This window comes from Canis aureus, chromosome 8, assembly GCF_053574225.1.
Source record: "Canis aureus isolate CA01 chromosome 8, VMU_Caureus_v.1.0, whole genome shotgun sequence".
In the NCBI taxonomy this organism is placed as follows: Eukaryota; Metazoa; Chordata; class Mammalia; order Carnivora; family Canidae; genus Canis; species Canis aureus.
The window spans coordinates 35,429,066-35,453,846 of record NC_135618.1 but is presented as its reverse complement, the minus strand read 5'-3'; the positions used below and the strand labels follow the sequence as shown (position 1 = coordinate 35,453,846).

Here is a 24,781-nt window from a genome sequence, read left to right as displayed (position 1 = left end):
CTCAGAATGTTTTAAAGCATGTGTCTACATAGGATCATAGGTTATTACAAAATTTAATATTTAATTAAATATTACTAATATTACTAATATTACTAATATTTAAGCCTGCCCTCCAGGCTTAACTAAGGTGGCCATAAGAGATTTTATGGAAGGATATATAGTTCTTTTTTTTTTAGGATATATAGTTCTTAGCAAAACTTAGCTCCTTTAATATTGAGAAGATTTAGTTTTGGGATTTTTTTTTGTTTGGTTAGTTTTTTTTTTTTTTTTTTTAGAAGATTTAGTTTTTTTTTTTTAAATAAGCAAAGACCTGATAAAAACAACTATGGAAACCTTGTTTTTCTGGGCAAATAGGGAAGAAAAACCACCACCTTGTTTATAATTTCTTATCAAGAGCAGACCAATAATCCAAGAAACTTTTGTCTTTTTATTAACAGAGAGAAAAGCCAAATTTTAATTTTATATCAGGGTTTTTTTTAAGACTTTATTTTCTGACAAGGAGAGAGAGAGAGAGAGAGAGAGAGAGAGCGCATATACAAGCAGGGTCTACACTGAGCAGAGAGCCTTACTCAGGGCTTGATCCCAGGACCCCAGGATCATGACCTGACCTGAAGGCAGACACTTAACCGACTGAACCACCCAGGCTCCCCTTATCAGTATACTTTTAAAATTACTTTATTCCAATCTTAGTCCTGACCACACATAAAATTTTTTTTCAAGGATTCACCTTCACAAATCTTCTACAACTTTCTTTTTTATTTAGATTTCATCCTACATTTTACCTCTCTAAATAACCAGTCTCATTTCAGGATAAAATTATTTTCTTTTCCATCAACAAAAATGTTTTTTCATTCCTTATATATTCTAATATACCTCATATTTTCCTACATACAGAGTTGCTTTTTAAAATCATTTTCTAGTAGTCTCAGGCATATTTATCAGAATCCTAATTCTGGAAAACTTATTCTCCTGTGAAAACTAATTAGTAACAAATTGTGAGTCATGATCTCAGAATTCTTTAGATTGGCAAATTTATGAATATATTTTATAATTTCTCTAAACATTTTTTCTTTTCATAGTACAATCTTTCAATAAGGCACAAAGCATGTTTACCAACTAACTCGAATATCTTTAATTTCTCTAAATAAGAAGCCAAAAGCAGACAAACACATTCAGTGGTATTAGTATTTCATCTTATTTGGATAAGATTAGATATTCAACGAATTTAAACTTATCATTTAACTTAGCAAAACTTCAAAGTTTTGGGTAACCAATGATTTTTTGGAAGCTATTTTTTTTTAATGTTTTGTTTGGAAGCTATTTAAAAGTTTATCTGTAAACCTTTTTATTTATTTGACCTACTTATTCTTAACAATTAACCATAAAAACTTCGTGACAAATACAAAATTAACAACATTTTAAGTCCTCTCCAGCTAAGAGATTGAAACAGAGATAACACAAACTTTAAAAAGTCAGGTAGAGGGCTCCTGGGTGACTGAGCAGTTGAGCATCTGTCTTTGGCTCAGGGTGTGATCCCAGAGTTCTGGGATCAAGTCCCACATTAGGCTCCCTGGGAGTAGCCTGCTTCTCCCTCTCCCTATGTCTCTGCCTTGTCTCTGTGTCTCTCATGAATAAATAAATAAAATCCTTTAAAATAAATAAATAAATAAATAAATAAATAAATAAATAAATAAAATTCAAGTAGAACAAAAGTGAGTTATATGTGTAATATTTGACATTGGTAACTCTAAAGGCATGTTTATTTTAGTTAAACCAACAGCCTTGGTTTAGCTTTAATACTGAATATATTACATCTGTATCCCCTGAAAAGTCAGTTTGTTTCCCAATGGTCAATTTCCTTTGGACTTCTGTGGGGAAATCTGAAGTGAGTGGTTTAGTTCAAGGGAGTCCTTGGGCTCCTTCATGTTGATTTGGGAGGTGCTTCAGTTTATTTTAGAATAGGAATCTTAGAATAAAGCCCTTAAGGAGGTAGCCCAATAGCTTGGGGTGCCTTTTCCTCCTTGATAGTGAGGGTAGGAGGAGAAGGTGGTAGAGGCACCAGGGATGGCATAGGAGCTGGCCAGGTGGGGTCCAGGGAACAGGAGGAGGCAGAGACAAAGGAAGCAGGGGTGCTGCTGGCAAGGCTGGAGGCAAATTTAAAGTTTTGGAATAACATTAAAAAAAAAAATCTCCATCTCCTGCCTCGTTGCATTTCAGCCCTCTAGAAGAGATGGAGGAGCAGGCAGTGGATTGGGCACTGACGCTTGTGCTTGGAGAGCAGGGGTGGATTTAGAATGTCTAGTGGTGGCCTGTCTTCGTCCTCCTCATCCTCATTCAGAGAGGGGTCGTCTCACATTTTTGTTCATCCGTATGTCTTTGGATCATCAGTTAGGTCCCTTCCTGTGATGTGTCTTTATTGTGGAATAACATAAAAATTTGAATTTGGAGAATTTTATCCCAGATCATGTGAACTTGAAAAGCATTTGGGTGAGTTTTTATCCTTTGAGTTTTAGCATGCCCAATCTTTACAAGTGCTAGCCTTTAAACCAATTAAATCGAGCTCTTCCACAAATTAATTTTAGCAAACCATTGGAAGGTAGAGCAAATATCTTATGTTTACAATGCACATGGAAACCTGTACACAAACAATGATTCAAATGCTTTTAGTCTATGTTTCATTATTATTTGTGGAGAGGACATTAGAGACCCAATTTCCAAATATTCCCCTTTTATTAAAACCAACCTAATTATAAGGTGGCATTAAAACTTACAGATCTATTAATTAGTTATTTTCCACTTCCAATTAGAACAAGGTCGGTTGTGTACAAAGATACCAAAAGTTGTAACAACAGACAAACCAAATGAAGCCAGAGCACCTCTGTAATTGTTGGTTCCTCCCCAAAAGCCAGGGACTTCATTGACTGAACCAAATGACTTCCTAATTTCTGGTTATTAGTCTTATAGCTGGCTTTCTCTGTGCACACAAGAAACTAATTCAGACATGTCGAAAGAACCCTATTTGGGCCATGTGAGACTCAGATTATCCTTAAATTTTCCCTTTTAAGTACATACTTGCAAGTATAGGCTCATGTGTACTATACATATAGCCTGCCAGAGTTTCTGTGGGTGGCTGCTGGTTCTCTGGGAGTTGTTCTATCCTTTGAAGCACGGTTCTCCTATTTCTTTTAGTTTCAGCTTTATTGTTAGAATAAGGCTTGAATAAAATCTAAGGATATTAAGTGTGGTGGATCAAGAGGGTACTATTCATGGGGGGCACTTTCCCAACAGCTGTGATACACTCTTAGGTGTCTCAGTTTTTCCCAGCAAGCTCTAAGACCACCAAGAGGGATCTGGAGCAGTGGATGAGCAATCCTTCTGTCTGCTACCCCAGAGGAGCCATTACCTTACCAGATGGATGGGACCCTAACAGGGCTTGAGGAATATCCTCAGACGCTTCTTCTAGTTATTCAGTCACCTGAAAGCAGGACTGGCTTTGGCTGGAAGGGACAAGTGTCCCTTCTCTTCAGAACTGAACGGTTTAGTCTCTCCTACTTCTAGCCAGAAAATTTATTCAAACTTTAATGATATTAGTATAAAGCCAAAGTGAAACAACCAACGCATGAACTCCCCCCCCACCCCGGGCTATTCCCAGCTACAGAACATTACCAGGTAGACTTTTTTTTTTTATGATTTTATTTATTCAGAGAGAGAGAGAGGCAGACACAGGCAGAGGGAGAAGCAGGCTCCACGCAGGGAGCCCGACGTGGGACCCGATCCCGGGTCTCCAGGATCACCCCCCCGGGCTGCAGGCGGCGCTAAACCGCTGCGCCACCGGGGCTGCCCTCCAGGTAGTCTTTAGCCACTAGAATAAAAGTCAGGAGCTTCAACTGATTGACGAGTCCGGATACCAGGAGACCTCGGCAGATACACCTGTGAGCACTGAGAAGTCAGAGGGGCAAGAGGGGCACAGGGGTCCGAGCATCGAGTTCCAGGAGGCCCCCACTGTTCTCAGATAAGTTTCTCTGATACTGTGCCTGCTACGCCAGGAACTGCCAACGCCTAACAACAAACCTTTTAGAACTGCTTAAAAAAAGAGAAAGGAAAGGAAAGGAAAAAGGAAAGGAAAAAGGAAAGGAAAGAGAAAAGGGGGCGGGGGGAGAGAGTTTTATTGGAGCCCAAGTCGGGACAGCGGCCCGGGATACACTATCTGCAGAGAGAAGAGAGTACCCCTGAGAAGGAATGCTTACTACAGGGTTAGATGTGGTTTCTTGTTACATCAAGAGTCACAAAATCACCACGATGACGGACATTTCAGAAAATCACAAACTTTATCTCAGGCTTTTACTGTGTGCAAGGTTGCAGGCTTCAGAGGTGTGAGAACAGAACGTAGGGAGATCCTTACTCTTATCTGTAGTTTGAAATGTTTCTTTTAGGTCACTTGCTAACAGACGGACAACGTGTGCTCGGGCGGAGAGGGAACCCGTGCTTCCAAGACTGCTGAAGCCATCGTGACCCCGGTAAGAGCAGAGCTTCCCTGGGAGCGCGGAGCGGGGCCACCGACGCTGCAAGCTGAACCGTTCCTTTATCACCTCTCGGTGCTTGTCTACAGCGCCGAGCCCTCCGGCTGGAGAAGTGCTTATGACCAGGCCGTCACCGTCCGGGGTTCACCAGGGCCCTCAGCCGGGCCGCCGGCCGCCCGCGCAGTCCCAGTCCGCGGAGCGCAGAGCCCGCAGCCCCGGGGCCGCCCGCGGGCTCGCGGACCGAGCGGAGGCCGGCGGCGGAGGCGGGGTCAGAGCCGGCGGGGGCGGGGTCAGAGCCGCGGCGTTGGCCCCGCCCACTGGCGTCGGGTATAAAGCTCCGCCCGTTCGCCGGCGACTCCCAGTCGTCGAAGGAGTGGAGGCGCCGTCGCCATGTCGTTGTCCAAGTCGAACATGGTTCTGGGGTACTGGGATATTCGCGGGGTGAGTGCCGGCTCGACGGCCGAGCCGCTGGGTCGCGGAGGCAGGGGCCCCGCGACCGGACCACAGGGTGGCGGCCCCCGAGCGGAGCTGAGGCAGCCGGCCGCCGAGGCGATGTCGGGGCGGCGGCGGGCGGCCTAACGAGCGCCGCGGCTGCGTGCGAGGCGGGATGCCAGGCGGGCAGGGGACGTTGGGGGCGGGGCGGGGGCGCCGCGCAGGCGCTGACGGGGTCTTCTGCCCCAGCTGGCGCACGCCATCCGCCTGCTCCTGGAGTTCACGGATACCTGCTATGAGGAGAGACGGTACACGTGCGGGGAAGGTAATGCGGCCCGCGCGAGCCCCCGCCCCCCGTCGCTGTGCCCAGAGGGGCCCCACGCCTGAGGCGGGTGCGAGGCGGCCCCAGTCACCCGGGAGCGCCGAGCCCCCCGCCGGACGCACAGATGCAGCCTCTTCCAAGCCGCGGTCCCACCGTGTGAGCGGCCCACCGAGTGGGCCCGGAGAGCAGAGGCCACCCTTGGGGGCCCAGGGTGCGAGGTGCTAGATCTCTCCACTCCCCTCAGGCGGGCTGCTAAGGAGGTTGGGCCCCGCATTCTCTTTCAGCTCCGGACTATGATAAAAGCCAATGGCTGGATGTGAAATTCAAGCTCGACCTGGACTTTCCTAACGTAGGTGGCCTCAGGAGAAGAGGGGTCAGACGGCAAGGCCGTCCAGTATAGCCGTGCCGCTTTCCTCTCTGGGCTAGGGACACCGAGAATGGGGGCTCGGAAGCTGGCTAAGAGAAGTAGAAAGCAAGGGTGCCCGAACTCGAATGGAGAGAAAAAGTTTTCATTAACAGTAACCACTAAAAAAGTTAACAATCCCTTCTATTGTGAATCTAGGTAATAAGTGACGATGCTGATTAGCCATGGCTGTGACTTTGTCACTAGTAGAAATTGAGTATTTTCATATCACATATGTGGCAGATACTGTGCAAAAATATTATTTACACGCATCATACTTTGAAATTATGATAGTTGTATGCCTTGCCTTGTTATTTAATGCAATAGGCACATATTACTTGATTATGATTTTGTTGCTTTGATGTTTTATAAATTTCGAAAGCATGTAATTTGCTTTATGCATTTAAAAATCTTATTCTGACAAAGGGTCTGTGGTATGCCCGTACACATGCACAGAGAGATTAAGAACTCTGGTCTAGAATCAGGTGGGGACCCAATTGCTACATTCCACATATTTTCTTCTTCCTCCTAGCACAGCATCTTCTCTCTACTTTTCACTTCCTGCAAGTCTCATGTTCCCCGAGAGAGAGAGAGAGAGAGAGAGAGGGAGGCAGGGAGGCAAGAGAGAGTTGGTTGTTCATCTGACATGTCCTTTTCCTTCCAGCTGCCCTACCTCATGGATGGTAAGAACAAGATCACCCAGAGTAATGCTATCCTGCGCTACATCGCTCGCAAGCACAATATGTGTGAGTGGCGTAGGGCCAGGGAGGGAGGCCAGGCTGGCAGTTTTCCTGGAAGTGGATCATTCCAAATGTGATTTCTCATCTTTTGGCGTACAGGTGGTGAGACTGAAGAAGAAAGAATTCGAGTGGACATCATGGAGAACCAAATAATGGATTTCCGCATACAGCTGGTACAACTGTGCTACAGTCCTGACCTTGTGAGTTTCCTTAGCAAGCAGGCATCGAGGAGAAGGAGTGTTGAGAACCCAGGGGTTCATCCGCTGCTTCCTGCCACTTCTGCTTTCCCACCAACCCAGTCTGCAGATCTGCAGAATAGGAAAGAACTGTTTTATGGCAGGGAGGGGGGGGCTGGGGGGGTCCATTTGTTATAGGACTCTGGTGTTGGCCCCTCCCCCTTTCTGTCCTGCCACCCCTACTGCAGGCAGTAAGAGGGAGGCACACGGAGAAGGGACCACTGAGTGTCCCCCACTGGCCCATGCCCTGACTAGCTCTGAAGACGCTGACAGCTGTGCTCTTACTCTCTTTATCCTTCTCTCCCAGGAAAAACTGAAGCCTCGGTACTTGGAACAGCTACCTGGACAACTGAAACAGTTCTCCTTGTTCCTGGGGAAATTCTCCTGGTTTGCAGGAGAAAAGGTAGGAAGAAAGGAAAGAGGAAAGATGCCTTTCTATCTCCCAGGATTAAGGATCTCTGCAGACCTGACCATCTTACTGTTCTTCTAGCTCACCTTTGTGGATTTCCTCACTTATGATGTCTTGGATCAGAACCGTATGTTTGAGCCCAAGTGCCTGGATGAATTTCCAAATCTGAAGGCTTTCATGTGCCGTTTTGAGGTGATGCTCCCTACACTTTTCCTGTACAGAAACACTCGCAGGCTCTCCTGGTTCCCAAGGGACCCCACTGTGGTAGATTCTCAACACCAGCGTTTGTGTAAAGGGATCAGTGGTGGTACACTTCTAAACCTACGAGTCTTGAGAAAAGGCCTCGGCTTCTACACCCTAAAGCACTGTCTACATGAAATGGTAGTGGAGGGAGGAAGGGGGGATGGTATAGAGGCAGGCAGTATGTGAGTGTCACTGGTTCGGCATGGGTCTTTTGGACTGGGTTAGAGTATCAGGTTTGGTGTGCTTTCCCTTCAGGCTTTGGAGAAGATAGCTAACTACATGCAGTCTGACCGCTTCCTGAAGATGCCCATCAACAACAAGATGGCCCTGTGGGGCAATAAGAGAATATGTTGAGCAGGAGGTGGACTTGATCTGCTTGTTTTATTCCATCCTGTGCCTAGGGAGCCTGTACTCTCTCTTCTCTGCTCTTTTCAATAAATAGCGTTTAGGCTACTGGTGTCTAGCTGGATTTCTCTTGGGACTAAAGGCCAGGGGAGAGTAAGGATATATGGAAAATGTCCAAGATGTGAATACAGTCACTGTAACACTGACAATCCCCCTACATCTCAACTGTGTTCAAAGCTAGAGGTTCTTGTCCAAGCACTAAAAACAAAGGTGATATTGTACAGTTGTAGAGGACAGATACATTAAATGGGACTGAAGCCCTATGAAGAGGTGGTGTAGATACCAAGCAAAACTATATGGAACTGTCGATTTTACAGAACTGAGTTCAGAAATGGATCCTTTTACACGGGAATGTAGTATGATAAAGATGGACTTTCAAACTGGTGGACTAACCAATAAATGGGATTGTATCAGTTACCAATTAAAAATAATAGTGGGGAAAAAAATAATAATGGGGCATTGGGCTCCTGCATGGAGCCTGCTTCTCCCTCTTCCTGTGTCTCTGCCCGTCTCTCTGTGTGTGTCTCAGGAATAAATAAAATCTTTAAAAAAAAAAAAAAAAGATGGGGGGGATCCCTGGGTGGCTCAGCAGTTGAGCATCTCCTTTTGGCCCAGGGCCTGATCCTGGAGTCCTGGAATCAAGTCCCACGTCGGGCTCCTGCATGGAGCCTACTTCTCCCTCTGCCTGGGTCTCTGCCTCTCTCCCTCTGTCTGTGTCTCTCATGAATAAATAAAATCTTTTAAAAAAACAATAATGGGGCACCTGGGTGGCTCAGTTGGTTAGGCATCCAACTCTTGTTTTGACTCAGGTCATGATCTCCAGGTCATGGGATTGAGCCATATGTTGGGGCTTGTGCACTCTCGCTCGCTCACTAAAAATCTATAATAATAGAACCTTACCTCACACTATTCACTAAAACTAGCTCATCTACAACTTAAGGCCCAATATTAAAGCTGTAGAAGTATTAATGAAAACAGAATATTTGTGATTTTATGATAGGTTTCTCTAAATGAGACCTAAAAACAAAAAACCATAGGTATACCTGGGTAGCTCAGTGGTTGAGCATCTGCCTTTGGCTCAGGTCGTGATCCGGGGTCCTGGGGTCGAGTCCTGCATCAGGCTCCCTATAGGGAGCCTGCTTCTCCCTCTGCCTATGTCTCTGCCTTTATATGTCTCTCATGAATAAATATTTTTTTAAAAGCCATGAAGGGAAAGATTTATAAGTTGAACAGTTAATCAGATTTAAGAATTTTCTAGTACAAAGGCACAAATACACAAAATTGAATGGCAAGATGGCAAACGAGACAAAAGGACAAAACTGACAAGAAGTCCCAACATAAAGACTACAGAAAGAACTCCTATAAATAATTAAGACTTATGGACAAACAAAAAGGAAAAAAAGAAAATGGACATGAACACATGATTTAGAGAAATAGTTATGGCCAAAAAAAATGTTAAACAGATGTTTATAATCCAAAAACTGCAGATTACAACAGCAAAAGACCATTTTCTATCTAGCAGGTGAACAAAAAGAAGTTTGTGAAGTGTTGGCATTTCCTGCCAGTGAGCTTATAAATCGGTATACTTATATTGGAGGACAGTTTGCTAATATCTTCTAAAAATCAAATCATGTCCTTTAACCCAACAATTTCTGTCCTGGTGAAAACTACCCCATGTACCTAAGCTATATAACTAAGATTGTGGTATTGTTTGTGAGACCAGGTGAAAATCCTGTCCGTGCCCATCAGTACTGTGGAATACCATAAAGCAACAAAAGAATGAGATTTAACTGTGTGAACTAATGTGGAAAGATCCAAGACACATTGGTGAATTTTCTGCAAATTAGATTGCAGATGAGCATGTACAGTAAAATACCTTTTATGTTTTAAAGAAGGAAACCACGAGGTAGGCATTTTCATCAGATACATTTATGTATTGAATGGCTAGAAAAACAACTGGAGGAGGTCTCCTGGGTGACACAGTTGATTAAGCATCCAATTTGTGGTTTCAGCTCAAGTTGTGACCTCGGGGTTGTGAGATCAAGCTCCGCATCCGGCTGTGCACCCAGCATAGAGTCTGCTTGAGATTTTCTCTCCCTCTCCCTCTGCCCCTCCTGCTTGTGCTCACTCTCTAGAAAGAAAAAAAGAGAAAGAAAAGAAAGAAAAAAAAGGAAAAGAAGAAAAAGAAAGAAACATCGATCGATCGATCTGGGAGGACACACTGAACCATGCTTATTCAGGCAAATGGGAGAGAGGCCCAGGCTTCAGGATGAATGGGGATTTTAGAGATAGGGCTAAGGATTTCTCTCTATTTTTCTAGAACCATTGTGCACTGGGGACCATCTGTACTGAAATGTCCATTTTAAAAGGCTGAATTTCAGGGCGTCTGGGTGGCTCAGTGGTTGAATGTCTGCCTTTGGCTCAGGTTGTGATCCTGGGGTCCCAGATTGAGTCCCATATCAGGCTTCCCATAGGGAAGTCCACCTCCCTCTGACTGTCTCTCACGAATAAATAAAATCTTTTTTAAAAAATGAGGGGAGTGTATTCAAGTATTTCTGTGTAAGAGAAACTAGCTTTAAGAAAAAGCAAACCAAAAAAAAAAAAAAAGAAAAGAAAAAGAAAAAGCAAACCAAGAGGAAGTGAACTCCTATGACTGAATTGGCACCAGCTCCATTTGCAGAGCTCCATTTGAGTAGTTTCCAGCCTTAAACAGGGACTTGAGGGCCAGATTGCTTTCCCCGGTAGACCAGAAGGCAAAGATCTCTCTAGGGAGGGAAAGACAGAGGATCTAAATGGCCAGGTGATATCAGGAGGACGACCTCAGAAGATATTAGACACAAAGTTTTAAGCAGGTGGTTCACCTGCCACGTGTTGCCACCCCTCGTGACAGTAGTTAGATATCTAGGGCCATATTTTGGGTATGGGGAGGCAACGGCCAGAAGAGGTACAAAGCTAGAGATTGTTTATTGCATGAATTTCAATAGTGTGAGTGAGTAAAGTGTGCCCTAGGGGAAGGAAAGGCTTTGTGGATTTAGGGAAGGCCAGAGGAGCTGAGAATGCCTCTCTAACTAGACAGAGGATGTGGCCAGAAGTCAGAAAGGGAATGTATGAGTTATTGCTGTGTAACAATCTTACCACCAATTTAGCAGCTTAAAACCACACACACTATCCCATAGTTTCTGTGGGTTAGGAGTCTGGGCACATCTCTTACAGGGTCTTCTGCTTCAGGGGCTCATCTGAAACCCACAGTCCATGTGTCAGCCAGGGCTATGATCTCATCCTAAGGCTCAACTGGAGAAAGATCTGCTTCTGAGACACAAGACTGCCAATAGAATTTAGTTCCTTGTGACCTGTTGGACAGAGAGAAGGCTTTAGGTTCTTGCTGGCTGTCAGCTGGGGCCACCCTCGGTTCCTTGAAAAGGGGGCTTCTTGCTTCATCAATACCAACAAAGGGGAAAGTCTCCTGGGGAGTCAGATACTACAGCCCTATGTAATGTAATCATGGAAAAACATCCCACCACCTTTGGGGTCCTCTATTAGAAGCAAATCACCAGTCCCACCCACACTCAAGGGGAGAGGATGGGATTATGGGGGACTGTCTGTTCACCACAGGGAAGAAGGCAAGAAAACAGGAAATTGGCCCTGCAGTCCTCTGAGAGAAAATTCCTGGGACAGAGAGATGACGGAAGACAGCAACGAGGAAGTCAGAAGGGAGGGATTTTTTTTTTCTAAAGATTTTATTTATTCATGAGAGACATGGAGAGAGACAGAGACCCAGGCAGAGGGAGAAGCAGGGTCCATGCAGGAAGTGCCATGCGGGACACGATCCCAGAACCCCAGGATCATGACCTGAGCCAAAGGCAGGCGCTCAGCTGCTGAGCCACTCAGGTGCCCCAGTCCGTGCTTTTTAAATCTCTCCCTTCTGGGGCCCCGGGTGGCTCAGCGGTTGAGTGCCTGCCTTCAGCTCAGGTCATGATCCTTGGAGTCCTGGGATCGAGTCCCGCATCGGGTTCCCTGCATGGACCCTGCTTCTCCCTCTGTCTGGGTCTCTGCCTCTCTCCGTGTCTCTCATGAATGAATAAATAAAATCTTAAAAAAAGAAAATAGAAGGAAATAGCTTATGTGATTAAAGAAAAATGAGTCATAGAATCATTTCATTGATGGGCCGAGTGGACTAGGGGACATTGATGGGTATGGACATGGATCTGCCTTCAAAGCTAGCTTGAGGGCCTGTGAGAATGTCTGGACTTTGCACAGAAATTGCACATTCCTTATCCTTCATCTGCAGGACTGGGTGGATCAATGAGCCCCACGAACAACATGGATTTAGGGAGTTCAGATGGACAGTAAGGAAGAGAAAAGGAATTGACCATTAGCCAGTGATTTCTCTAATGCGGAAATGTGCTCACATCCCTCCCCTCCTTTAATTATCCTTCATAATCTCACCTCTGTTTCCTTTCCAGTGACATCTCTGGGCTTGTGCCTGCCCCTGCCCTGGAGCCCTGGGTGCCAGCCTTGCTGAATTCCCTAGGAAGTAGCACACCCTCTGGAGTTTGGAGGCTGCTTGGGTAGAGATCCTGGCTCTGCCCCAGTGCACTCTGGCCTCCTGTGCCTCAGTGCCTTCTCCCATCAATGAACCCTCCCTCACTGGGTTGTTATGAGAATTAACCCAATATTTCTAGAGCACTCAGAACAGACCAATGTTATATAAATGTGTAAATATGAATTATCCAAAAGTACCGTGTTCTCTTTTATCTTCATGCCTTTATACTTGCTGTTCCCTCTGCCTAGACTGCTTTTGCTCCAGCCCTGCCTGCCTAATCATGCCCATGCGTCTTCTAAGGTAAGCTCACAAGTCACTGCCTCTGGGAGGCCACAACTGATAACCCCCATGAAAATGGTTAGTGATGGTCACCAAAGATTTGTGATCATTTTCCTTTTAGGAAAGTTTCACCACCCTCTTGAAATTAAGTGCAGCTCCATGACTTGCTTTGGTCAATGAAACATGAGGAGAAATTACACCCATTTTCCAGGCAGAAGCGTTAAGAGCCAGGATGTGAGTTTCCATACCCACTTCCTACCATTGTGATGACTGTGAGCAGGTGTCAACCTGAGTCTCCACCAGTCAGACAGACTGCAAAACGCAGGGCTCCTGTTGACCACATCTGACATGAAGCATGAGTAAGAAATAAACATGTATAAACCACTGAGATTTAGCTTAGAACTGACATTTGTCCATCTCCCCCCAGGCAAATTTAAATGCATTTATTTTAAATCTTTATTCCCTTAGGATTAAATGTTTTCTTCCAAAAAAAAAAAAAAATGTTTTCTTCCATCAACTTACTGCACTGAACTATTTGCTTGTTTAAATGTCTGTCTCTGCCATTAAACTAGAAGTTGTCTGAGAGCAGGGACTGTGTCTTTTTTTTTTTTTTTTAAGATTTTATTTATTCATGAGAGACACAGAGAAAGAGGCAGAGACTCAGAAGTGGCAGTTCCCTACTCGGACCCCAGGATCATGCCCTGAGCCAAAGGCAGATGCTCAACCCCTGAGCCACCCAGGTGCCCCATCAGGAACTGTGTCTTTAAAAAAAAAAAAAAAGATTTTATTTATTTATTCATGATATATTTATTTATATCAGAGAGAGAGGCAGAGACACAGGCAGAGGGGGGAACAGGCTCCATGCAGGGAGCCTGACATGGGACTCAATCCCGGGTCACCCTGGACTGAAGGCTGCCCAGGGATGGAGTCTTAAGCAAATTTTTATATCTAGTGCTTGTATAGAGCCCAGCACAAAGCAGGTACTCACTATTGCATGATTCCACTTTGTTCTGATGAGAATTGGAAGGAGAAAAAGGGTTTGCTTCAAATAAGTGCTTAATGCTCTCGGAAAACTTTCTCAAATTCTCCTCTGTTTGGGAGATGGTTCAGGTAGAAGTGCTTAAAGTCAGGACAGAAGTTCAGGTTCAGGTCCAGAGAGGTCCTGAGGACCAACAAAGAACTCCAAGCATGCGGAGTGGGTTTTAGGATTTCGGAGTCTCGCTTGTTCCTTGCTTAGGCCAGTTTGGAATGGAACATTTCTAAAAGCCAACAGGGAAAGGCTGTCAGCATTCTTTTGGCATTTTCAATGGAAAGAATTACAGGTGGCTCACATGGGATTTAATCCAGAAGAAAAGATTAACTGAATATGTGTTTATTTGAATTTCAAGTGAATAGGTGCTGCCATGTTGCCCCACATGGAGACAGAGGGCCAACTGAAGGTTATTAGCAGGGAGTGTTTTCAGTGGTGCGGAGGATAGGATTAAAGGAAACAGGGTAACGTTCCGGTTGGTAGAGGCCTGAAGGACAATTAGAACAGGCCTGTATTTCATCTTCTATGGTATAATGTTTCCAAATTGCACTAACAGATTAAAAAAAAACAAACAAAAAACTGTGACTGAAGGGGCACCCAGGTGGCTCAGTGGTTGAGCTTCTGCCTTCGGCTCAGGGCGTGATCCCAAGGTCCTGGGATCGAGTCCAGCATCAGGCTCCCCGCAGGGAACCTGGGTCTCTGCCTTTCTCTGTGTGTTGCGAATGAATGAATGAATGAATGAATGAATGAATAAATAAATAAATAAATAAATAAATAAATAAATAAAACCTTTAAAAAAAAGAAGAAAAAAAAAAAAAACTATGGCTGAAGCCATATCTGCTTCCTTCCAAAATTATGTTTCAAATGGGAAGAGAATGGGGAAGAATGTGGGAAACACAGGGTATGCGGACTCTGGGTGTTTTTGATGGAACTGTGCTTTTTTGGGAAATTGTTGGGGCTACCTCACAAAGTGAAGTCTGTTGGGAAAAGCCAGATCTGGTTAACTAGGAATGTAGCAATTAGCACTACAGGAAGAGTTGTTCTGGAACCCACAAGGATTGGCCCTTCTTATCCTCTGCTTCCCAGGTCTTGAGTCATGACGTAGCAGCCGGCTGGTCTCTGTGTATCTATCTGCCTTCAATAAAGATTTTGTTCATCATGTCACCTGAGTTAGGAAAATGTAGGCTAACAAAGTGGGATGACAGTGAACCTGGAAGTGTGGTTATCAGAGGGATGGAGACAGAAAAAGCCAATCGGGAATACCTCTACGCTGTTGATACCCAAGTATAAAAGCCTTATTATGCAACATCTCTTTGGAATCTCAACAAAGAAGGGCAATTAAATAAATGCAAGATATAAATAAGTGCAAAATGGCTTATCTGCAGATCTGAGTGCAGGTTACTTTCTACTACATTATTGAGCTCATCTCATTTCCCTTTTTCCTGCCTCCCATTCCTTTACTATTTTACATAGGGCGAATTGGAGGTCATTGGCATTACACTTCCGACCGTCATTTTCAAAATATCAGTGAACATTTCTCAGAGATCTCCAGCTTGGAACTGGATGCAGTACTTGATGATCCTGAGTTGTTCCTGTTTGGGGTAAAATGTGTTTTTGTTTGTATCAGGGATGGTTGCATTACGTTAGGCAGGAGCATTTTATGGTGGTGGCTATTGCTTGGAAATGCACATATGGAAAAGAAAGTGTTTATCTGGGACACCTGGGTGGCTCAGTGGTTGAGCATCTGCCTTCAGCTCAGGGTGTGATTCCAGGTTCCTGGGATCGAGTCCCTGCAAGGGGCTCCCCGCGGAGAGCCTGCTTCTCCCTCTGCCTGTGTCTCTGCCTCTCCCTCTGTGTCTCTCATGAATAAATGAATAAAATCTAAAAAAAAAAAAAAAAAAAAAAGAGAAGAAGAAGAAAGAAGAAAGGTGTTTATCTTAGGCACCTAGAGGTGGGGAATTTCTTATGTTTTAAGCCCTACCTCCCCAAAGTCGTGACTGCTAGTTCACTCTTGAGATCCATCTCCCCAGCTTCTGCTGTCACGACCCTCCGTGACTGCCGGGCACATTACTTCTCAGGCAAAAGATGTCATTTCCAATCTGATTAAATTCTGGCCAAGGAGGTATAAATGGAAGTGTTCTACTTTACTTCCAGAAAGTTTCCTCAAGACGAAAAGAGAAACCCCCATTCCTCGTTCTTTCCCTTGCTGTTTGGAATGCAGATGTGATGGGGCTCTAGCAGTCACTTGGGGCCATGGTGACATAAAGAATGGGTACCGCATACTGAGAATGATGGAGCATAAAGTTAAACTAGGTCACTAAGGCTACCATGAAGCCAACGTTAACGAGTGTTTACCTCCAGGTCTTTTTTTCAATGAGAAATAAACATCTGCCCATTTAAGCCACTGTTACTATTTAGTTACATCCAGCAGAACTTAATCCTAATTAATCCAATTGTTTTTCCAGCCCCCTGAGGCTGAGGCACAGGCCTGTGACCCGGGCTCTGGTCATTGTGCACAGGAGTGCAAGACTTCAATTCTAAAAATCAGGCTCTGGGATTCCTGGGTGGCTCAGCGAGCGGTTGAGCTGTTGAGCGTCTGTCTCTGGCTCAGGGCATTATCCTGGAGTCCTGGGATCGAGGCCCACATTGGACTCAGCCTGCTTCTGTCTCTGTCTCTCTTTGTTTCTCATGAATAAACAAATAAAATCTTTTTTAAAATAAATAAAAAATAAAGAAGCAGGCTCTGAAAATTCCTTTTCTGGCAAGGACAGGAGTGGAAGGGATCGGGGTTTCGAGGCAGCAATGGTGAGAGGCATTGGCATCTGGTGCCACGTGGCAGGGGTAGGAGCTGTGGAGTCTGCGGCCCACAATGGCTGTGGGGCTTTCTCTAGAATGTTCTCACATGTGGTTAGCCACACCTCCTGGCTGCCCAGCTTCCAAGGCCAACTCACTGCTCCTCTCAGGGATTCCGTGAGCAACCTGATACCTCTAATAAATCATTTTCCTGTTTCTGCGGCAAGGAGCCTCAGGTTTATCAAAAATAAAGATCTTTTTTTTTTTTTTTTTTTTTTAAATAAAGATCTTGTGTTTCTTAGGACCTCAGCTAGATCCTAGTCACAGGAAGATCATCTTTTCTGGTTGCCTCAGTTTGAAGTACATACATTCTACTACTTCTACCCCCAGACTTTAAAATATACTATTTTACCTTTTATGATTTTGGCCACACGTTTAGAAAATTGTTTTTGTTTGCAATTATCTCTATCACATCGTCCCTCTATTCTTTGCTAATCACCCCTCTGTCCTTTCCTCCTCCCTCCCTCCCCATTCCCTCCCTCTATCCCTCCCTTCCTTCTTTCCTTCCTTTTCTTTCTAAACTCTGCCCCCAAAATGGGGCTTGGACTCATGACCCTGATATCAAGAGTCACATTTTCTTCCCACTAAGCTAGCCAGGTGCCCTGGTAATCACCTTTCTTATTTCAAATTTCACATTTAAACTTCCATATAGCTAATTTAAGCTTCTGGATCAGGAGTCAACTGTTTCTATAGAGAAGTTTGGAAACTATAGCCACCTGTTTTTGAATTTTCTTGGACTACATCCCCACTCACTCATTTCTGTATTGCCCATGGCTGCTTTTACACAGGGTTGGGGCAGTCATCCAGAAAATGTGGCCTCTGGTTGGCCCCTGACCTGGACCCCAGCAATCAGAATCTCCTCATTCCCTGTCCCTGGAAGGTACATTCCGTTGCTTTCCCTGCTCCCAAAAGCTGTCGCAAGGACAGAGTCTTCAGATAGTGATGTGATGTTGAGACCATCTGGACAGTACACATGACTGAACCCAGTTAAGGCCTCTATATAAACTTATGATTTGCCAGGCGGGTGTGCAGATCTACTCATCTTGCGGCCACCCAAGACAAGCCTCGTATGATCCGTTCCCATGCTTGGGTAACCTCCCACCTACCAAACTGGAGAGACCTGCCTCTTCTGTCCCTCCCTGCCCTCCTAGTACAGGGAAAGGGCTCAGATTACACCCAGGAAGCTTCCAAGGAGCTCGCAAACAGACTACAAAAGAACTGAGGTTAACTGTGACTGAGATGTGGCCCACAAAGCCAAAACTATGCACTATTTAGCACCTTACAGAAAACATGTGCCAACTCCTGTTCTAGATCTATTTTACTATGATCTAATATTTTTGTTCTGCTTATCTTTTAACTTAACGCCCCTCCTAGTTTCTATTACATCTTTCCTTTTTATTCTTAGCCCTTCTTATTCTATTGAGATATGTACGTTGACCACTGGCAGAGCTGAAATAAAGCAAAAGCACGTATTTAGGGTCTCAGAATTGTAACTGAGGGAGCACAGATTTGGGTAGCAACCCAAACTGTGTTCCCCTAGAGAACAAAAGTCAAAGGTTTTAAAAGACACTTGTATCAGGGTGCCTAGGTGACTCAGTTGGTTGAGTATCTAGCTCCTGATTTTGGCTCAGGTCAAGATCTCATAGTGGTGAGATTGACCCCCTGTGGTTATGGGACCACACATGCTCAGCAGGGAGTCTGCTGCCCCTCTGCCCCTGCCCCAACTCGCACACGCACTCGTGCACACAAGCACACACACTCTACAATAAATAAATCATTAAAAAAGAAAAGATTTGTATGTATTGTTTACAAAGAATTGTGATTGGTGTTGGTGGCAGAAAACTAACCTTGGCCGAATATAATTGGTTTGCTAAGGCTAATACTGAGCAAGATTTCTTAATTCAAGAAAGTTGCAGGTATTTCGGCAGAGTTCTTGGAATAGTTGCAATTTGTCCGGTTCAAAGTTCACGGTTTCATTAATGAGGATGAGCATTAGGTCCATCTCCTTAATAGCCTCCCAGCTGCTTTTGAAAACCCCTGAAAAGAAGTCATTACATTTCACTTCACTTTCCACAGTTATCTGAGCATGAAGGAAAGGTAGCCAAAGCAGGGAAAGCACCCAGGAAGGGGTGACAGTATGTCCTCTGCAGTGGACTCCTCAAGCCCCCAGGGCCCCCAGATCACGACACAGAGTGCTTTCTGCAAGCTTATAGGCGGCACCCCATGAATGCTGCATTAAGGAGGGACTCAGGCACAAAAGGGCCTCCCTCTTTCTATAAGACCCCAGGCTGAGGCTCAGCAGTGTATGAAGTGGGTAGAAATGAGCAAGAATCCTTAAAATCCTATGTGTCCCGGGCAGCCCCGGTGGCGCAGCGGTTTAGTGCCGCCTGCAGCCCAGGGCGTGATCCTGGAGACCCTGGATCGAGTCCCATGTCAGGCTCTCTGCACGGAGCCTGCTTCTCCCTCTGCCTGTGTCTCTGCCTCTCTCTCTCTCTCTCTCTCTGTGTCTCTATGAATAAATAAATTAAATCTTTAAAAAAAAAAAAAACCTATGTGTCCCCTTTCTTGGCACCACACACACATCCCAATCCACTGAGCTGATACAACAGACGCCAGAAAAGGGAACTCTCATGTTCCCAAACATGGTCAGTCCTGAATCCAAAGGCCAGAAAGGAAGAACACAAGCCAGGTCATAGTGCTCAAGGCTTTACTGGGGATTAGCAGGGCTGGGCAGGGACCACCCCGGGGGAGCAACATGGGCACACCAGGTCACACCAGGCTTCAGGGCAGTGCTCCAGAGCTCAGGGGCAGGCTCTGCAGGCCAGAAGTCCAGGCCAGTTCCTGCAAGTGGCACAAGCACCGAGGGAAGAATGATCTGGTTGGCTTTAGCGTAGGAGGGGTAACACTGGGGGAGGAGGAAAATTGCTGAAGTGGATAGCTGACGTCAAGGGCCATTGAGGAAAATAGGGTTGGGAAGGAGAAAAAGGAGTCAATAGGTATTTCATGGGGACAAAAAAAAATGTAACAAAGGGGAAAAAGCAGGACACCTGTTCTGGTACATGGAGCAAGCACAGCTCCAGCTCCTTGCTGGCATCTCCTCCTATGCCCCCCCTACTTGTTGCCCCACATGGCAATCTTTAGAAACAGAGGGCCTGGGACGAAGCGGCTGGACTTCATGTAGGCAGATATGTTCTTCAAGCCCTGAGGGTGGAGAAAGACATGTCAGATTTCAGGTCTGCTGACCTACTGAGCAACCTGAGGTGAGGAATATTCCTTGTGACATCCGGTATTGAGATTACAGACAATCAACCTGGGGTCTGCAGATCTCCTAATTCACCTCTCCAGCAACCTCTAACTACTGTGACATCTCAAAGAGTTACCACATCTGGAGACTGTCCCTGCACTGGGTGCTTTCAATCCACCAGAGATGACAGTACAGGTAAAGGACCCCCATCAACCACCCTACAAGACAGGTCCTACTATCTCCCTACAGCAGAAGGCAAACAGGCACAGGGGCTGCAGCGGCCTCCTCAGGCTCCCAAGGCTAGCAGGTGGGAAGGGCTGGAGGGCAGCTGGCTCTCTTTCCAGAGCTGAGCTCTTTCTGCCTCCCCCCTCCTCCTCTCCCTCCTCCACCCTCTCAGGAGGCCCTATCCCTCCCTGTCATACAAACATCCCCAAGTGCAGAGGGAGGCTCCTGGCATCTCAGGGTTTGACACACACGGAATCCCAGCAGAACAGGGGCGCTCAGAATGTGCCACACAGCTTGCAGGAGAGCCCAGACCTCACCCAGTGACTCAGCAAAATCTGGAGCAAAGAGGAGAGGCTGGGGAGCATGAAAACCAGCCCAGGCCAGACTCTATTTACGCCTCAGAAAGAAGAAGATCCAACTGCTTGGCCTGGTAGCTGAGGCCAATGTCATGGGCACCACTACCTCCTCCCTAGTGCTGCTGCAGCCAGTGGGCACAGGACACTCAGGGCTGTCTGAGGCCCTCCTTCCCAGCACACGGAGGGCCCAGTGGGTTCTAAAGGACTCAAGATCCTGGGACTGCCTGTACCCAGCAGGCCACACACTGCAGCCCACGGATGTCCTCTGTCCCTCCTGCCAGCCAGTCCCCGGAGCTCTGGCACAGTCCCCAAGGCCAGTCACCCAAGCCCAAGCCAGGGCTGATAAGGACCAGCTGAGAAAGCAGATCTCTGGATGAGGAATGGGGAAGAGACTCAGACTGCAGGCTGAAAGTCCTGCTGGACAAATGCCTCAAAGCCGCCCATGGCTCACAAAGCACACCCGAAGCCCTCCAGCCAGTGACATCGGGTGAGGTCCAGGCTGTGCTCCTCCAGCACCCAGCTGGCAGCACAGCACACACACCACACGGCGGGGTGCTCCTCTAGCTCTCCAAGTGCTCTGAGCCCCAGGATGGTGGCCCCAGGCCCGGCTCACCCTTGCATCCCCACTGTGCCTGGCACGGTGCCTCACACCCCAGGGGAAGATTGGATCGGCCAACAGGACTTAAAATAAACGGACTGCCCGCCTCTGACACGGAAGCTTCACTAATGGAAAAGAAGAAGGGAAGGGAGTCAGGGAGGGAAGGAAGGCGCCCACCACAGAAGACGCAAGGTGGTCTCCTTCCACGGGGGCACCCACCTAGGCCTGCACACCCAGGACCAACTACATTCCTGGGGATCTCAGGGTGGCTCCCAACAGGGATCGGGTGGCTGCAAAGCTGCCTGGAGATGCAGAGTAAATGCCGTCTGTGTCCTTCCTACGTAGTATCATCCCCACCATGGCTCTGCTCTACTAATGCCAGCTCCGTACACACCCCCGAACATCGGCTTCATTCACGCCATCCTGAGCCGCAGAGCCCAGCATAAATAGATCCAAGGTGTACCAACTGGCCCAGGAAAGGGAAAGCCACTCACTGCTGCCCACCCCAACCAGCCGCTACCTGGGAGCCCAGGACAGCCTCACTGCCCCTGACACACTCTGCAAATGACTTAGCCTTTCTGCCTCATTGCTCTAACCTGTAGTATGCAGGCAATAATTCCTCTGCCGTGTAGAAATGTTGTAAAGACTGCATTTCACACACTATACGTAAGATGTGAGCATGGGTCCTGGCATAACCAAATCCTCTATAAATCCTACTTCTTTTTCTTTATTTTAGCTGTAAAGCTAAGAAAGCCTTGGAGAAAAGAGAGAAGACAAGAGACCCATAACTAGTAAAGAGGGTCGAGAATCACCTCAAAGCGAGCCATGAACTCCTTCAGGTTCAGGAACGCGTCCAGGGAAGTGGGCTCAAATATGCGGTGCAGGTCAAGGATGTCGTAAACCAGGAAATCCACGTAGGTGAGCTAAAGAAAGGCAAAGAAGGAATGAGCACCTAACTCTGAACCTGGGCAAAATGACAGCCTCCCATCGCCCATAGCCTTCCCCTTACCTTCTCCCCTGCAAACCAAGGCCTCTTCCCCAGAAACTGTGAGTAGAGCTTCATCTTGTCAGGGATTGCCTTCACGTACTCAGGCTTCAGTTTCTCCTGAGACACAGAACAGCCGTCACCACCTCAGACACAGGCCCCCCGGGCAGACAGGCCGGTCTCCCCTGGGCCGTGCATGATCCCAGCTGCCGGGGGTGAGCAGCTGTGTCCCCCCCACCAGAGCCGAGTCACTGTCCAGGCTATGATTTAGCGAAGCTGTGCTCAGCAGAGTCCTCCTGGGTCCCACCGCCCACCTGTGAGAGACTGTGGAAGGCAGAGAGCACCACCTCACTGTCCCTGAATCTGCCACGGCTCCTCTCCAAACGCCCTCCCAGAGGTCACACCCAGGTGTCTGTGAGAACCCAGCAGCGCTCTGCACTCAGATGGCGGGCAGAGGCAAAGAAGCACACAACTGAAATGGCCTAGGGAGACACGGTCTATCGCCTTCTACTTGGCAGGTGATAGGTAGGAGTGGACACTCGAGTAGTTTCTGGAAAGATGTAGAATTTGAGAGACTGAGAGGAAGGAGAGGGAGTACAAAGCCCTGGGTCTGCCCCTGTGCTGCCTGCTGGGCAAATGTGCTCAGGTCTGGGGGTGTCAGGAAGACATTGCTGAGCTAACAAGGTAAACACACTATCTAGGAACTGAATTTCCACCCTGGATACTGAGTCACAGTACTCATCTGATGCATTAAATTATATGGGTCAAAAAATAAGTAAATAAATAAAAATAAAAATAAATAAAAAATAAATTATAAGGGTCATTCTGGTGAAAGTACAGAGAATGATTTGCAGAATCAGCAGCGCCTTGGGATTCAAATGGCAAAGGAGACCAAGGTAGATGGCACAAAAAGTCCACTCTCCCTAAAACACCCTGTCCATCTCAGCCCACAGGTAGGAGACTCACAAAATCAGGGCTGTAGCAGATCCTGGCAAAGTATATGCGGGTGTCCATAACCTCATTCTCCAAAATGTCCACACGAATCTTCTCCTCTTCCGTCTCCCCACCTGAGGCCCACATAACAAGAGACTCACCCTCTGCATCCCACCCAGGCATCCCCAGGGGCATGTCACCTGTTCCCCTGCATCCCCACCCAGCCCCACTCACAGAGGTTGTGTTTGCGAGCAATGTAGCGAAGGATGGCGTTGCTCTGGGTGATCTTGTGAGCCCCATCAATTAAGTAGGGCAGCTGCAGGGCAACAGGGGCAGGTGGGTAGGCCAGGGGCTCCCCTGCAACCCCTCCCCCCTTGAACAAGGGCACTTCCAGAGTCTGGCTCGTGTAGCCACTCAATCAGTACACTGTAAAATGACTGAATGAACTAGAACGTAGAGCATGGGGGACAGGCAGTGACAAGAACTAGAAGGCTGAGAGGCTGAGCAAAAGGCAGCAAATCCTGAAACCTCTGAGCTGGGAAAGCAGGTGGAGTAGACACCCCCCCACTTGCGCCCACATCACCCCCACCCCCTGCACCTACATTGGGGAAGTCCAGACCCAGCTTGAATTTTTCATTCAGCCACTGGCTTCTGTCATAGTCGGGAGCTGTGGTGGAGAAGATGGAGTGAAACAAACCTCCCCAGAGCCCACCCTCACTGGGCCTGGGGCGGAGGTAGGGCCGGGAACACCCCCCACACCCCAAAGATCAGTGGCAAACCCCTGTACCAGTTGCATCTAGAATCTGGACCACGGAGTCTCACGTCCCAGGTCAGGGGACAGTGTAGGCTTACAGGGCTCTGGGACTTGCGTGAGTAAGCTTACAAAACGTTTAGAGCAGCCCTAAGGGGAACCCATCCCAGTTCCTGACGCCAACGTCCAGCAACTCCCTCTCCCGTCCCGCCTGGGGACCCTAAAAGGCGTTAGGGTAGGGCAGGCCCTGCTCCAGGTGGTGGTGGGTGACGGAGTCAAGCCGCATGTGGCTAAGGCAATGGCTGCTGGGGGACAAATCAGCAGCAGGTGGGCCAAAGCCAGAGGGCACGGGGCTGCGTTACCGTCCCCCATCGTGTACTTCTTCTCCTCGTAGTGCGAGTCCGTGTACTCCAGGAGCAGGCGGACGGCGTGCGCCAGCTGCAGGACGGGGTTCTGGCTTGGTGCTCGCCCGCGCGGGGAGCCTCGGCGGCCCCGGGACCCCGGCCGCGCGCGCGCCCACCTGCCCCCGCCGCACCCCCGCCCGCTCACACACACGCATGCGCGCGCGGAGTCAAGAACACGCCCCGTGAGGACAGACTACGAGGAAGGACTGAGCTGCAGAAGCCCTGAAGCGGACTCTGGTACACACGGTCCCCAGGACGCAAGATTTCTCTCCAGGAGCCTCCATCCACCCAACCCGGCAGCCCCAGCGCTCACCCCGCGAATGTCCCAGTAACCGAAGATCATGACCATGGTGCCGGATTTTTGCGCTGAGTGGAGGGACTGGGCACAGCCGAGCTCGCAATTTATTGAGCTGATCTGCGGCGGGCCAGCCCCCGCCCCCGGCTCCGTCCCCGGCCCCTCCTCTCGGCTCCGCCCCCTCGGCTCCGGCCCGGCCCATCCTCACGGCTCCGCCCCGCCCCGCCTCCTCGGCTCCGGCCCCCTAGGCTCCGGCCCCCTCGGCTCCGGCCCCGGCCTGTCCGAGCCCCGCCCCAGCCTGCCGCGGAGGCGCGACGACCCGGCCGAGGTACGGCCCCGGGCCACTCGGGCTCTAGGTCCCCCAGCCGCCGGGGCCGGGCCGCCTCTGAAGGCGGGGGGCTGCGGGCGTCTGTGCTCCGGCTCCCCGCGGCTCCCCGCGCAAACCAGGGCTCTGTTTCTAGGTCTAGGACCTGACGGAACCCTCGGGACGCGCGGGGCCCCGGGATGCGCCCCCGCCCCCGCCCTGCACTTGGCTCCGCCCCGCGCTGCCCGGATCCCACCTGCGCTGCGCTCTC

The 24,781-nt window shown here is 48.0% G+C and overlaps 3 protein-coding genes and 1 long non-coding RNA gene across 9 annotated transcripts in view; 2 read left to right on the top strand and 2 right to left on the bottom strand.

Moving 5' to 3' along the window:
• Positions 1-4,623: 4,623 nt before the first annotated feature.
• Positions 4,624-7,758, top strand: GSTM3 (glutathione S-transferase mu 3). 2 transcript variants are annotated; one of them, XM_077905777.1, is made up of 8 exons: positions 4,801-4,961; positions 5,202-5,277; positions 5,559-5,623; positions 6,342-6,423; positions 6,517-6,617; positions 6,961-7,056; positions 7,144-7,254; positions 7,561-7,758. In XM_077905777.1, exons 1-8 carry the CDS (start codon positions 4,911-4,913, stop codon positions 7,657-7,659), a joined length of 681 nt encoding a protein of 226 aa, XP_077761903.1. In that variant the 5' UTR covers positions 4,801-4,910; the 3' UTR covers positions 7,660-7,758. The 2 variants fall into 2 exon arrangements, with proteins under 2 accessions (XP_077761902.1, XP_077761903.1); XM_077905776.1 differs by lacking the exon at positions 5,559-5,623 and having other exon boundaries at positions 4,624-4,961.
• Positions 7,759-9,634: 1,876 nt separating this feature from the next.
• On the bottom strand, positions 9,635-24,385 carry LOC144318645 (glutathione S-transferase Mu 1-like). 4 transcript variants are annotated; one of them, XR_013384704.1, is made up of 12 exons: positions 24,225-24,385; positions 23,870-23,945; positions 23,359-23,423; positions 22,991-23,072; positions 22,790-22,890; positions 21,848-21,943; positions 21,651-21,761; positions 19,463-19,616; positions 18,263-18,452; positions 12,792-12,875; positions 10,846-11,060; positions 9,635-9,841 (listed from the first exon to the last, which is right to left on the bottom strand). XR_013384704.1 is itself a non-coding variant. In XM_077905778.1 (8 exons), exons 1-8 carry the CDS (start codon positions 24,258-24,260, stop codon positions 19,527-19,529), a joined length of 657 nt encoding a protein of 218 aa, XP_077761904.1. In that variant the 5' UTR covers positions 24,261-24,385; the 3' UTR covers positions 19,109-19,526. The 4 variants fall into 4 exon arrangements, 1 of the variants encoding a protein (XP_077761904.1); XR_013384703.1 differs by lacking the exon at positions 12,792-12,875; XR_013384702.1 differs by lacking the exons at positions 9,635-9,841; positions 10,846-11,060; positions 12,792-12,875; positions 18,263-18,452 and adding an exon at positions 19,109-19,256.
• Positions 9,635-24,781, bottom strand: part of LOC144318646 (glutathione S-transferase Mu 4-like) — a 34,002-nt gene continuing 18,855 nt past the window's right edge. The window contains exons 8-10 of one of the 2 annotated variants that reach the window (XM_077905779.1): positions 18,263-18,452; positions 10,846-11,060; positions 9,635-9,841 (exon numbers count right to left, since the gene is read on the bottom strand). In XM_077905779.1, coding sequence (XP_077761905.1) covers positions 18,408-18,452 — 45 coding nt within the window. In that variant the 3' untranslated portion in view covers positions 9,635-9,841; positions 10,846-11,060; positions 18,263-18,407. The remainder of the gene's footprint in view (positions 9,842-10,845; positions 11,061-18,262; positions 18,453-24,781) is intronic. The other variant, XM_077905781.1, reaches the window with a different exon arrangement.
• Positions 11,469-13,115, top strand: LOC144318647 (uncharacterized). The gene is made up of 2 exons (XR_013384705.1): positions 11,469-12,553; positions 12,654-13,115. It is a non-coding gene; the product is annotated as an uncharacterized LOC144318647 (long non-coding RNA).

Excerpts from the sequence above, each read along its gene's own strand:
- GSTM3 (XM_077905776.1), top strand. The coding sequence starts at position 4,639 with ATGACCAGGCCGTCACCGTCCGGGGTTCACCAGGGCCCTCAGCCGGGC. Across the intron at positions 4,962-5,201 it reads GGTACTGGGATATTCGCGGG|CTGGCGCACGCCATCCGCCT; the intron begins GTGAGTGCCGGC and ends CTTCTGCCCCAG. Across the intron at positions 7,057-7,143 it reads CCTGGTTTGCAGGAGAAAAG|CTCACCTTTGTGGATTTCCT; the intron begins GTAGGAAGAAAG and ends CTGTTCTTCTAG.
- LOC144318645 (XM_077905778.1), bottom strand. The coding sequence starts at position 24,260 with ATGGTCATGATCTTCGGTTACTGGGACATTCGCGGG. Across the intron at positions 23,946-24,224 it reads GTTACTGGGACATTCGCGGG|CTGGCGCACGCCGTCCGCCT; the intron begins GTGAGCGCTGGG and ends CCCGTCCTGCAG. Across the intron at positions 21,944-22,789 it reads TCTGCTACAGCCCTGATTTT|GAGAAACTGAAGCCTGAGTA; the intron begins GTGAGTCTCCTA and ends TCTGTGTCTCAG.